This window comes from Phalaenopsis equestris, unplaced genomic scaffold (genome assembly GCF_001263595.1).
Source record: "Phalaenopsis equestris unplaced genomic scaffold, ASM126359v1 Scaffold000002, whole genome shotgun sequence".
Taxonomy (NCBI): domain Eukaryota; kingdom Viridiplantae; phylum Streptophyta; class Magnoliopsida; order Asparagales; family Orchidaceae; genus Phalaenopsis; species Phalaenopsis equestris.
The window spans coordinates 33416574-33430742 of NW_018164444.1; the positions used below are offsets into that span (position 1 = coordinate 33416574).

Consider the following 14169-nt stretch of genomic DNA (forward strand, 5'->3'; position numbering starts at 1 on the left):
CATATATATATATATATATATATATATATATATAATAAAAGTACACCAAATCAAAACAAAAAATCAAAGGAAATATTTCCTCAAAGATAAGGTTAGGTTGCTAGGAAAAACAAATTAAAAACTTTTAGTCAAGACAAAAATGATATGAAGATGGTTATTTCTATTAAAAAGATTAATGATTAATGTGCAAAAGATTATACAATAGTGATTATACTTATTGTTGGAGTGAGAAGGTGCAAAATATTATAGAAAAAAAAAGAAATTTGCTTTCTTTAAGGATTATCAAAAGATCAATACTCCAATGACATAAAAAATTATAAGAAAGCTAGAATACTTGCAAAGTCAAAAAAGGTATGATTTTTTTTATGTATATAACAGGTTGGGAACAAAGGAAAGAGGAAGGTAATGTATAAAATAACTAAAGCAAGATATGGAGATATAAAAACCTTAAACAGATTAAATGCATTAAAAATTGAAAATAATAAGACAGAAAACCTCCTTTGAAAAACTATTAAAGATGAAATTTTGTTGTCATGGTGAAGAGATCTTGGGAATATTATATGACACAAGAATATTACAGAGGCAAAAGGAAAAATTTTTTTAAAAAAAAAATTATATTAATTATGTTGTATGGATTCAATAATCAGCATGACAAAGGTTATAAATGGATATATTGAGCATGGTAGTGATGCGGGGCTTAGAAGGGCTGGACCAACAGGTCGAGCCAGAGAGGCTAGGGCCGGCCGATTGTTCCAACCAGCATTGCCGCCCAAGGGAGACAATACCCCCTTTCCTATTCGGTCGCCACCTCCCTTCATATTCTATCTCTTTTCTATTTCCTTACTATTCATCCCTTTCCTTTACTCTTACCTTCTATTTATAGCATCTATAATATAAATGCTGATTTGCAAGATTATAGGTTAGTTTTTCATTGTTGTTGATTCCAGATCTCTGCTTTCGGGGTTTTTCCCTTTCGGGGGTTATATCCGACAGTGAGAAGGTGCTACGACTGTAACTCATCTTAGGAGGTGATTATCTCTGCTCATTCCATCTTTTCCTGTTGTCGTCCAATCTACCGCAGTCCATCTACTCGCTGCCAATTTCATTCCGCATCTTTTGCAGGCCACCCCTTCCTCCCGCATCTTCCAGCAGGCCATCCTTCCTCCAGCTCTCTTTCAGTAGGCCGGCCTTCGTCCAACTCCCTTTTTGAAGTCCGCATGATCTCCTGCACCTGCCAGATAGGCTGCCAGCATCACCCACTCCAGCTAACGCCGCATACAGCTACTTCTAGCCCTTCCGGCAGCCCGTTGTTACTCCCATGTCCCGATCCATTGGCTTCAATAGAGACTCACCTAAATCGATGATGGAACCCAGGGAGAGATTACCATGCTCTAGAGAGTCGGATTGGAGATAGGGACGAATATTTGAATTTGTTCCGCACGGAGGACGTCAACGACAATTAATACCGATCATGCCGCTTTAGAATGCAATATCAGATTAGCATTGTTTTTTTTTTTTTTTTTTTTTTTTTTATTTTTCTTCCCAGTTTTTTGTGTTTTTTTTTTGATTGTCTTTCCTATGTTAGGAGTCATGTAATTTGTACTTATACTGCCCCTTTAATATCAATAAGATTACCTGCACAATTTCCAAAATCTACACCATTCAGTGTAGGAAAAAAAAAGTTTAGGCAAATAGAGAAGGAAATCTATCTAAAACAAGTAAACTGGAGGGAGGGGGGGACTGCAGATATCAATTAGTCATCAGACCCTGCATTGGGAGAAACTTCATTCGTTAAATAATTTATTAGAAGTTTAGATTGAGCATATAAGAACCAATATCATATAAAATGAGAATTTCACAGTTTTTGTTATAATTCTACTATAAACTTTCATTTAACAATACTGCTTAACTTTTTTCATCAGGCATTAGAGTCGAAAACATAAGACGGAAACAGAAAAAAAAAATTATAAAAAATATTCCAAGGAGATGTGTGGCATACGCTGCTTTTTGATAAGCACTTCCATTTTCCCATGGCGGGTCAATAACAATTAGATTAAAACCTTGATCGGAACAACCTGTCAATTGCATCACAAATGGTAAGGCTATCCATCAAGGCTATCCATCGTTGCAAAACATTAGGAGCAGAGATTATGAATATTACCGGGAATCAGATTATGGATTTGTCTCAAATCAGACTTCCCCACGAACATAATATTTTAAGTAATAGAAAAAGAAAAAGTAAGATTTTTATTACAAGACGAAAAAGGCAAATACATATTCATCATACAAGGAATAATGTTTACATATGTACATGCAAATATTTTGTGCATGAATAGAAACATGCAGCATACATTGGAGTGTTCATGCAGCATACATTGGAGTGTTCATGCATACATACATGCAAAAATGAAATATTTTTTACTTCTAGTTTGCATCCTTAAGTTCCAACATGATAATTTTTCAAAAAAACAGGTAGGGAATCCAAGAAACATGCAAAGCAGCTTTGTTTAGCAAATGCTGAAAATCTTCATCTTAAGAAAATCAAAGGAATTAAGAGAACAAAATGACTAAAATTTCAAAGAATTTAATCTAATCAACCAGGAAGGATTGCTTTACAGTAACATACCGTATAAAAACAACTGTTGCGGGGTAATATGTATCTCCGGTTAAGGAATTCAGCATCCACATCATTAGATGTGTCATTACAAATTAATTCATTAAAAAAAGGAACAACTTTCATTCCACTGGACTCCACATGTTGCAAACCTGATGAGCCAAAGATATTTATTGTTAGATAGCTTATCGATTTTTGAAAGACGTAGATGAAGTTGATGCTTCAACAAATAAAAAGTAATGTTCAAAATGTTTTAATGGATTCATCAGGCTACAAGCAAAGGACAACAGTTTCTAGTTTTGTTTTTTGGAAATCACGAAATCTTTTTTTTTTTCTTTTCATTCTACAATTCATAGAACAGGTGATTGGAGTGCCATATTTGGCATAAAAGTAACTTAGAAGGCCGGCTAACGGATAGACGTTTCAATTGTTTCACTAATGATTTCTTGAGTGAGATGTTTTATGATAAGTCAGATGGTTTAACAGGACAAAATAAATAAAGCTAAATTACAGCTAAAGCTGATGTTCAGATAGCATAAATACTAAGGGCAAATTTGTTTCACTACAAGTAAGAAGTGTTTATCTGAGCTACAATGTGTTTCATTTTTCTTCATCCTTGTACTAAATTACATAACATTATTATTATTTTATGCAAAAATTATATTCCAACCCATCAACCCATTATAAATAGTACTAATCATGTCTCTTAAGATTGAAGCAAAATAATCTCCTTTTTGAAGGCATGTTTCAAGAATAGAAAATTTCATCTGCTTTTAGCCAAACAAACACTTGAAATCATTCCTGGAAGCGAGAATTAGGGATTTGTTTGAAGTAAAATGGGTGTCTTGTGTTTTGTTTGCCACCCTAGCTAGTAATATCCACTCTGACACCATTCTAGCTTGTCATCTACAAGTGCCCAAGCACCTACCACCATTGCCTTAACCCTCACAGTTGCCTAGACACCATCTCCAAACCTACAAATGTCGTTTTATCTCACATGATCTCACGTCACCTTTAGTTTTTTATTGCTTCTAAGACTCCTATCTTGATTTACAAGTTTTGTAAATAATTTGTTTGTTTCACTCCCTTGGTCTCCTTACTAGCTTGACTTTCCCCCTTTTTATTTTTGTATTTAAACTACATTTGATATTTTTTATGAGGTGGAGGATAATAAAAATATTTGGTTATTTATAGCGGTGGAGTATAATAGTATTACCCAAATGATGTAAATATCAGCTCCTGTTTTGAAAAACAGAATTGCTTATTATATTAAAAAATTTTACCTAAAACATTGAGGAGATAATCTCACCACTGTATTTTAGCTAAACAACCCACTCTGTATTATAAACTGAACCAAACAAAAAAGATAATAATTTCAATGTATTTATTTTATTGTTAATCAAACAGCCATGACTTGTCAAAATACACTCCATTTAATTTACTATGCATTTTGAAAATACATGTACTTTTTAATAATTTCAAACAAAAACCTCCTAATCACTTCCAAACACTTAAAATAAAACAAACACATTCTAAATGAAGATGATGCCACCACTTTATATTTCTTTTATTCCATTTGTAACACATTGTCTATGACCTTTTCTTATGAATATCTAAACATTAAATAGCATGACATATGGTAGAGAGAGCTGCAATTTTCAAAACGCTCTGTATTTTTAATTAAGATAACTGCACAATTAAATAGTTTTGTTACACAATAGAATTCAATTAAAAGAATTTTTTTTCAATTCAGTGATTAAATCTCCTCTAATTTTTCTTAGAATCTATCTTTTATCTCAAGTATATTATGGCATACATGGAAAATTATTCTCACTCAACTGGGTGATAAGTTCTTGTTATGATATATAACATCAAATGTTTCACTATAGCACATATTTAATTGCAAGGTTCTAACATATTTTCTTAGAGAGAGAGAGAGAGAGACAGACAGACGGGCACCAGTTGTACTGATAGACCGGACCTATTTTCTTACAACGTCTCTAGAGGCCCATTGACTAAACTAATTTCTCATGATTTTGATTTTAAGGTTGTGAAATTAAGTGTACATAAAGTTCATGGATGGTGTATGCTGTCTTTGAATTCGCTTTAATTGTTTACTAAATTAGAATCGCATCTATTCTCTTTTTAACTTTATCATGCCAGCCAGATTCTCCTACTTCAATTGTTAGCATTTCTTCCCTGTTTTAATAAGTATGCAGAACAAAGCAAAATAAACAACTCCAGATCCAAAGTCTGAACAAAATTGATAGCAATATGAGACATTTTGTTCAAAAACAGTCTTTTACTTGAAAAAGCAAGAAGCATTTACAAGTTATATGCATACCACACAATTCATGTAAACTTATTTATCTAACACCTAATTTTTTAATATTTACATACTAGCACCCAAATCTTATGCATTTACTTATCTTACACCAAAACTTTGAATTTTACACCCAAAGGACACTTCCTTGAGTATGAAAAGGTGGAAATAATGTAATCTACCTTTTAATACATAAATACATAAAAATTGAAATACACCATTTCATAAATAAGTCTCTAACACCTAAGAATTATAAATATAAATATCAAACCTTAGGTGTCAGATGCATAAATACATAAAAAATGTGCGGTATGTATGTAAATTCAAACGCCTGCGTTCTGAAGCAGTGTTTTCCGAATCAGACAAGAAGCCTAACCTTCCTCTTGCACATTTTCAGTGCTCCCTTCCATTGGTATAGATATCCGGTAAAGAGGTGCTTGCCATAGTCTTCCCAACTCAATAAATTTGAGCTCCGCTTCCAGCTCTCTTTCGTCAAGACTGAATTTCTCATCTTTAACTAAATTAGGAAGAAAAGCAAGAAGCTCAGTTGCAGAAAGTAATGCCTCGTGAGCCTTGAGCAAAAAAGGCCGAAGTTCCTGGCAAAGAAAACCTAACCAAAGTCATGTTTCGACGTCATCTAAGCGGTAAATCAAGAAAAAGTGCATCTAAACGGAGATTATTCACCTGATGACGTCTCTCCGCCACTAATTCTTTCTCGTTGAGGTCATGGTGCCTCCTCCGCTTCCTCTTCTTCTTCTTGAGCACAGAGGAATGGTTCGCTGCTGTGTTTTCCATTCTCCCTTGTCCCGATGAATGGAAGGTGCGGCAGTAGTAACCGGAAGAAGAAATCGAATGGCGGGAGTAGGAAAGGTTGAGAAGACGAACTGGATCCAGAAAAACGGCGTTGATTCCCGACAGACGATAGATTCCGGAGGCTAAGAACAAAGAGAGCTCGTCGGAGAGCTTCTTCCCTTCCATTGGGAAAAATTCGCATTCGAAATTTAATGCTTTGATATTTATCATTTTAAAAATATATAATAATGAAATAATAAATTTAAATTTACCATAAATATTAATTTTATAGAAGAGTATTGTTACATTTTTCAAACCCATCATTTAAAAAAATTATAAATTAGTATGAATATTCTACTCCGCATTTTTTTTTTTGTTTCAAAATAAATTATATTTTAGGGGCTTTTACATATATGACACTCAATTCTTACGGATTTAGTCTCACAACCAAAATTTTTATTTTTTTTTATAATCATGGCACTATTTATATTTTTTAATGGTCAAATCAAATTTTTCAGCCCCCAATCACCCTCATGTGTAACTATTCTAGAATCTCCGTCACTACCAACAAATTGGCCAGAGCAGATTCGAATCCTTAACCTGAAAGAACTTATGACCTTCAAAGAGGCTGTTATACCAACAGACCATATATATATATATATATATATATATATATTGTTCGCTTTTTTTGTTTTTTCCAATTTCTTATATATTTACATATCTAACATCAAAATTTTACCTTTTCACATTTATATCATCAAAATCTTTCATATCCCATTAATAGTACCACTGCCTAAATTTTAAAAAAGTGAAATACACATTTTCATATAGGGATAAGATGGCATATATACATACAAATTGAAGTTTAGGTGTTAGATAAGTAAATACATAGCATTGAGTGGCACATAAGTAAATCTTAATATTTCAAATTTTTTACATTCCTATGCACTTTGGAGTGATTTCACCAACATTTAGCATGTAAAATGTATTCTACACATCACTACAATGTTCATGGTTATGCAATGTTTTCTTTACCAAATTTTAACCTGTAAAATGATACACCATCAATTCTTCATTCAATACAGCTGATTCCATGGTTTACATACAAGTTATAGAAACTTTACACACATACCACTCAATTCTTATGTATTTACATATGAAACACCTAAATTATACATAAACACCTAATTTACATATGAAACAACTAAATTATACATATACCACCTTGACCATGCATGAAAAGATGTATATCACTCTTTAAAAGTCAAAATAGTGTTATTTTTTAAATGATGTGAAATATTTGGATGATAGAAATGTGAAAAAGGTAAAGTTGGAGGGTTAGATATGTAAGCACAAATGAATTGGGCGGCACGTATGTAATGTCCCAAAAGTTATGTATCCTTATATTGATGAACTACATATTATGAATGAAAATAATGGCCATGTCAATTGAATGTACTAATAGTACATATGTGATGAAAAGATTAGTTCAAAAAAGCAATTTACATTAAATTTTGAACGTAAATAATTGTATGTATGTAATGGACATAAATTGCATACCCATCAATCTCCTAATTACACCATGTGATTTTGAAGTTGCCTATGTTTCTGAAACCGGCAGAATCACAATTCAGTTCTGAATTCAGATTCATCATCTTTAACAGCTCTTAAAACTACTGAAACAAAAATCATAAAGCAGCCATGAACTAATTGCTGAAAGAAAATACAATTTACATATAGTTTAAAAGGGGGTCTGATATGTAATATAAGGGAAAAGAAACATTCTAGGCTTTCTATCTTTCAGCCTTTCCCTCCAAAAATCACATAGCTCCAGGCACCAAAAATAATCGAATAATGGGCGACTCAACACAATAACAGACTTACATGTAATTTAAAAGAATAATTAAGGTTATGAGATCTCAGCTCTTGGTTTGGCCGAGCTCCACATCGGATTCCGCAACATCGCTCATTCGATCCTTGAGAAGTTTCACGTTCTCCTCGTCGCTCGTGGCAGCGGCGGTGAGCTTCGCCAGCTTCTCAGATTCGATGGCCCAGCTGTAGACGATCATGCCGACCACCGCGACGAGCATTCCGAGGATGTTCTTGATGGTCAGGGCGGAGTCAAATAAGATCCATCCGAGAATTAGGACAAATATGGTCTTCATGTGACCGAGGACTTGGAAGGTTGTCGCCGAGAAGCGGCCGATGCAAAGATATTGGCTCATGTTGCAGAAGACGGCCAACGAGCACGAAAGAATTATAAATGACTGTAGAAATGAAGCAAAATAGCAAATATAAGAAAAATTATTTAGGATTCTGTAAGTTATAATTCATCATGTAGTGGAGAAAACGAAAGAATTAACATTGCATCAAAAGTAACACCATCATTATCTTCTTAAAAAGTAAAATACACTTTTTTAGCATAAGTTTATGCACCATGGTATGATGATAAACAAAAACTTACATGCATAGCATCCGATTCATATGAATTTTCATATCTAACAACTAAATTTTGCCTTTTACATTTATACTACCCAAATCTTTATATCACATAAAAAATACTACCATTTTAACTTTTATAAAGTGAAATAAACCTTTTCATGCAGGCAAGGTAGTATGTATGTAAAAATTGAAGTTTAGAGGTACGATATGTAACTACATATGAATTGAGTGGTATGCATATAAATCTTCTGCAACATTGAAACCCATTTTGTTCTGAAGCATGAGTTCCATAGCAGTGTATAATATCAGATTGAGTGCATTACAAAACATTGATTACATGTAGGGGCATTTACATACATACCACTCAATTCCTATATATTTATATATCAAACATCTAAATTTTACTATTTTACATTTATACCGCCAAAATCTCTCATATCACATCAAAAAACACCATCATTTTAACTCTTAAAAAGTTAACCACACCTTTTCATGCATATGTAAGTAGACATGTATGTAAAAACTGAAGTTCAGGAGTTACATATGTAAATACAAAAGAACTGAGTAGGGTATGTTTGTAATGTAAATTTTCCTAAATTAAGAAAAAAAAAAGAGTAAATGATGCTTACAAATGCTCCAGCAGAGAAATGGTACTTCAATAATGATTTCCCGTTGAGGCAGTAATCTATGAAAGGGCCCAACACGAGAAGAGAAGCAGCCTGTATTGGAGCTGTCTTGCTCAGTAGCTCAAACGAACCAATGCAGTATTTCTTCTGAAAGGAGCCAATAGTCTGGAAGAAAACAAGCAGCATGATAATTTAATTGAATTCAATGCTCCGGCTGCAATTTTTTTGTTATTTTCTTTTAAGAATATGGAAAATGATTATAGTGCTCATTAGATTAGAGCATGAACACTTAACTCTATATGATTTGGCTTCATTAAATACATTCATTAACTCTCCTTCCCAAGTTAAAATGACAAAGGGGTATGCAAAAGAACCCAATTCTCAACTACTTACTATTTAGTCCTTATTATCAAATGCCACAAAACCCATTTTCTCCCAACTTTAAGGACACCTTTTCATGGAAAAATACAGTGATTGGCTATTGGCTCCTATTAAAAGGTATTACTAGCTTGTTATGAAATAGTGGGGCCATGATGTCATAGTTGAGGTTAAGAAAAAAGCTAACAGGCTATTAAAAATTTCATATCATTACTATAGTATATAAGAAAATAATTAGCTTATTTAAGCGAGTAAACATATCGGACGTGGAATCATGACATGAAGCAAAAAAATCAAGGAAAAATAATACATTTTTTATGTAAGACTAATGTTAAGCTAATCCATTGTAAATATGAAGTAGGAAACATAAAGACAAATGTTAAAATGTTGAAGGGCTAAAATGTTCAAATCTTTAAATGCTTACAATTTGTTGCAGCGATGTGCAGAAGACTGCCACACAAGCGCAAAGAAAGCCCTTCATATTAATCTCTACATCAGTCACAGTACAGATACCAACACCTAAAGCCACAACAACCACAGACATAATCACTTTGGAAGAGTAGTGTTTGTTGTTTAGTATCCACTCCATCATACAAACCACTGGTATTATGCTCAACTTTGAGATCTGAATTTCACATAGAAAAAAAAACAAATTATTGCAACATATAAACCTTTTGCCTAAGCATACTTAACTAAAGAGAAAACAAGTGTCAAAATAGTACTCTTAACTTTTTTTAAGCCAATTTTAATCCATGATCTATAAAAGTATCAATTTAGTCCACAAACTCCTTTAATTGGGACTAAAATAGTCCTCTCTGAGATTATTTCAGCCCATACTTACAGAGTCTGAGGGACGCTTTTCTAGACTCAATGGACTATTTTGACACTTCACTCCTTAACTAAATAATAGATCTACAACAAACCTGGTAAAAACCAACGGAGTTAAGCATTAGACTTAAATTCATTGCGGTAATTGAAAGATTTGCAACAATTGAAAACCATAGAAGCTCCCACAAAGGAAGCTGCTTGGACACGGATAAACCAGCAGCATTTGATGCCCAGCCAACAAGAGCCGTTACACTGAAGTGGAACCCAGTTAAAGTCGTTGCTGCAAAGTTCAAGGCAGACAAAAAAAGGTCAGACAAACTCACAGAAGAGAATCGAATAAAAAAATTATAAAAATGCTTAAAAAAACTCTTAATTACAAATAAAACGGCCAAAAAATCACAGCTTTCCATCAACGTTCGGTTAAAGATGCTTATGCAACATTTCTCAAGCTTGAAATAACTAAAAGAAGGTTCTAAGTCCTAAATCAAACAACAACAAGGCATAATAAATCTTTTAAAGCCTTGAACATCAGAAAAGCCTGAATCTGAAACTCGTTACAGATCTGACCTTTATTTCCTTTAATTAACAAAATCAAATCCTAAGCCGGAAAAGACTACCATCGGCCGCCCAAAAATCATAAAAGAGAGAATACCGAAGCTGAATCCGTAGCCGCTAGGCGACATGAGCTCCTTGTTAGCCATGATAATGCCAACAGAGCTGACCACATTCATTCCCCAAGCCCCGGCGTTCGAAACCCGCGGCTTCTTCTCGGAATCCATCCTCGCCTCTAGCCTCACCCAAACCGAGCAGTAATAAAAAGCGGCAGAAGCTGAAGAATTGGGAAATGGATGAGCGGCGGGGGGGCCTAAGAAGTGTTTAAAACTAGTTGAGGAAAGATGTGATCTTTGGGAAACCCTTGACAGCGAAGACCGTCAAAGGAGAAGAAGAAGATTTCAAACCCTAGGGCACATCGCTTCTACGCGGAGACGAGCTTGGATTACTTGTGAGAAAGAGGTGTAGAAGTTTCTCAGCGAAGACTGGAGTGCCGGGGAAGGGAGGAAGAGCCGACGAAGGAATCGGCATAGAATACTTTAAAAAGGAGGCTCTTTTCTCTCCCCCTACAACATCTCTGCTCGCGCTGTCATTTGTCTTCTCTTTCTATTATTATTATTATTATGTTTTTTTTTTTTTAATGAATTTATCAAGTAGTCTTAAATATATACAAGCCGTATTTATTGTAGCAAAATATAAAATAAATAAATAAATGCAGGGGCATTTACATAGATACCACCCAATACCTATATATTTACACAACACCCTAAAATTTATTTTGTTACATATATACCACACAAATCTTGCATGTCAAAAGTATCACTATTTTAACCTTTAAAAGGTTAAATATATCTTTTCATATATAAATAAAATAGTATATATGTATATATTGAAGTTTAAATGGTATACATGTAAATACATAGAAATAGGGTGGTTGAATGTAAATCTTCCAAAAATATAATGTATATTTGAATGCATAAGAATCTCATGCATAAAATTAATTATTTTAATCCAAATAATTAGAACTTCAAATAAGTACCATCAAACTTGTATATATTTATATGACACAAAAATATTTCTATTTAAACTTATAGCACCCTAATCTCTAATTATCATAAAAATTCTATTAAAATTAACTCATATAAAATAAACCACATATCATGATCTAGATATGTTGATGTGCTTTGGATAATATTGTAATATAAAAAAATATACAAGTTTGTATATTAGATTTGTACATAAAAAGTCTAAGTATGTAATTCCCTCTATTTATATTGTTATTATAAAATTAATTAAAAAATAAAAATCTTTATTTGAAGTATGAGAATATATGATACTAATTTCGAGAGCATTAGACGTGTATCATAAATTAAAATGATCAAAGCAATAGGAAGTAAATAATTATTAAATGCTCTATTTATTTTCTTTTGATTTGTTATTTTTTAATTTAATATATGCTTGATGTGCTTCATTTTTTGTATCTCAAACTATTTTTAGAAGAAAATTTTGCTCCATGTGATGTGTCTCTTTTTTTTTGTACTTAGTGACTTGACGTTTTGTTTTGAAAATTATGTTCATTATTTGAATAAAAAAAAGAATAGGAAAGTAAATGGTTTTGTATTTGCAATTCATCTTTTAATTCATTTTTTATGTTTTTTTGGCATGTCGTAGCGGTGAATTGCAATGATGTCTGCAGGTCACAGGAGCTGAAGTCAGGAGCTACACTAGTTGTGAGTCATGTGGGTCGTAATTTGTCATGTAGGTTGTAGTGGTGGGTTGCATAACATTGTTAGGTAGTAGGGTCAGAGTTCGAAACTGCACGAGCAGTGAGCCACAAGAGTCATAGTTGGTCACTTGGGTCGTACTGATGAGCTGTGATGTCGTTTGTAGGCTACATGGGATAGAATCAGGAGATACACGAGTTGTGAGCCACATGGAGCGTAATTGGGCACACGGGTCGTAATAGCGAGTTGTGATGACATCCGTAGGCTGTGAATGTCAGAGTTATGAGCTATATGAGTTGTGGACTATGTAGACCATTGTTGGTCACATGAGTCGTAGTTGTGAGTTGTGAGGAGAGAGCTTTAGGGTTATGGAGAAGTTGTCGCTTTTAGGGTGTGTTGTTACACCTTCGTGATTTGCTTCTGCATAGTGCATTGGACGACATATTACTCTACTGGGTGTTTTGTTGTTCCACAATGCACGTTGTGGCTCCACAAGGCACTTTACTGCCAGAAGCAAGTGGTGGTCGACCGCAGACTATGGTGGCTGGCGAGCGGTGGTCGACAGTTGTTGATGCTAGTAAGAATGAGAGGTTCCGCCCAATCTACAGTGCAGAAGTAATGTTGGACTTTAAGACAGTTGTTGATGCTAGTAAGAATGAGAGGTTTCACCCAATCTACAGTGCAGAAGTAATGTTGGACTTTAACCCTTCCAAAGTTCAATCTTCTTCTAGCTCAAGGCCTCTGCACCTCTCAAGAGGTGTGTAGATATCTATTTATAAAGTGTGGAAGTGACCTCTCTATAAATAAAGAATGAATTCAAAGCACTCAATTAGACAACTCAGCGTGATTCTCTTGATTAGACAACATTCGACGAATAATTGTGTGTCTTAATGATGTCAGAATTGGATAATATTGGATTCATTAGATTTGTCTTACCGAGATGCTCGATAACTATGAGCTTGTTAGATTTGGAATTTGCTCGACCTTCAAATGCATACTGAAAGCTTCTTAAAGTGGTTTAGTGCCTTGATCTAGGCTTGATTTGAGTTTAGTTAGATCAAATTTGGTACAGTTGAGTTCGTCTAGTCGAGTTGATCAGTTTGATTATAGGTTTGTTGAATTTATAGTTTTAGATGATTCTTAATTGAAGTTTGAACATTTTTTCACAAAAAAAAAAGATATCTTGAGATTTATGTTATGTCTCGAAATTTATATCAAATGATAAATCAATCGATGGCCAATCAAATAAAATACATTAAGATTTTTAATTTTTAATTTTTATTCCAATTTGTACCAGTTTCAAGGCGTCAAATATCTCCCTCCTGTCAAGAGAGTTTTGAGAGCAACAAGATTAGTGGTTAGCCGGCAAATCGAGTTATCGCCACCCATGGGAAACATACCCGTCCACTGGACTGCAAATTCATTCCTAAGACCTCACAATGCTGATGACAAGATCTCATTATCTTAGATGAATTTGAAAGAATTCATAGTTCAATTCAAATTTGTGCATAACAATACCCAAACGGTAGTATGAGAATTTTGAGTAAAGAAGATACAAAGAGGAAGAGAACATGAGATATTTTATATATGTGCTTGAAAATACAATGATGGATGTAAAATACTAATTTGATCTTGTGTCATGTGTCTTTATGATTTTTAATAGTCACTTAAGAGGGTCTATTCTTATTTAAATAACAAATGCAGGACATATTTACTGTAGACACGTGGGAGTGGTGCTCATAATACACCATAGTGGTTTCATTCGTGAGTGCATTCAGGTATTGCTGATTTAAATTCATCGCTCATGAACATGCCAATTTCTTTTGAGCCCCTAGGTTAATTTCATTAAGGTAGTCAAGCGCCTTTCATTCATGAGTGCATTGCAACTTC

At 33.8% G+C, this 14169-nt stretch overlaps 2 protein-coding genes across 3 annotated transcripts in view; both read right to left on the bottom strand.

Moving 5' to 3' along the window:
- LOC110039535 (methyltransferase-like protein 2) overlaps nucleotides 1-5923 on the bottom strand; it is a 22417-nt gene extending 16494 nt beyond the window's left edge. The window contains exons 1-5 of one of the 2 annotated variants that reach the window (XM_020744633.1): nucleotides 5622-5923; nucleotides 5314-5533; nucleotides 2627-2766; nucleotides 2162-2195; nucleotides 2000-2075 (exon numbers count right to left, since the gene is read on the bottom strand). In XM_020744633.1, the coding sequence (XP_020600292.1) occupies nucleotides 2000-2075; nucleotides 2162-2195; nucleotides 2627-2766; nucleotides 5314-5533; nucleotides 5622-5915 (764 nt within the window). In that variant the 5' untranslated portion in view covers nucleotides 5916-5923. The remainder of the gene's footprint in view (nucleotides 1-1999; nucleotides 2076-2161; nucleotides 2196-2626; nucleotides 2767-5313; nucleotides 5534-5621) is intronic. The other variant, XM_020744634.1, reaches the window with a different exon arrangement.
- Nucleotides 5924-7445: 1522 nt separating this feature from the next.
- Nucleotides 7446-10890, bottom strand: LOC110017807 (UDP-galactose transporter 2-like). The gene is made up of 5 exons (XM_020714920.1): nucleotides 10656-10890; nucleotides 10099-10283; nucleotides 9600-9800; nucleotides 8801-8962; nucleotides 7446-7996 (listed from the first exon to the last, which is right to left on the bottom strand). The coding sequence occupies exons 1-5, from the start codon at nucleotides 10780-10782 to the stop codon at nucleotides 7649-7651; spliced, it is 1023 nt and encodes a 340-aa protein (XP_020570579.1). The 5' UTR covers nucleotides 10783-10890; the 3' UTR covers nucleotides 7446-7648.
- Between the last annotated feature and the right edge of the window lie 3279 nt (nucleotides 10891-14169).

Coding starts and splice junctions, on each gene's coding strand:
- LOC110017807 (XM_020714920.1), bottom strand. CDS start 10,782: ATGGATTCCGAGAAGAAGCCGCGGGTTTCGAACGCCGGGGCTTGGGGA. Junction 8,963..9,599: donor GCACATCGCTGCAACAAATT/GTAAGCATTTAA, acceptor GTTTTCTTCCAG/ACTATTGGCTCCTTTCAGAA. Junction 7,997..8,800: donor ATTTCTCTGCTGGAGCATTT/GTAAGCATCATT, acceptor TCATTTCTACAG/TCATTTATAATTCTTTCGTG.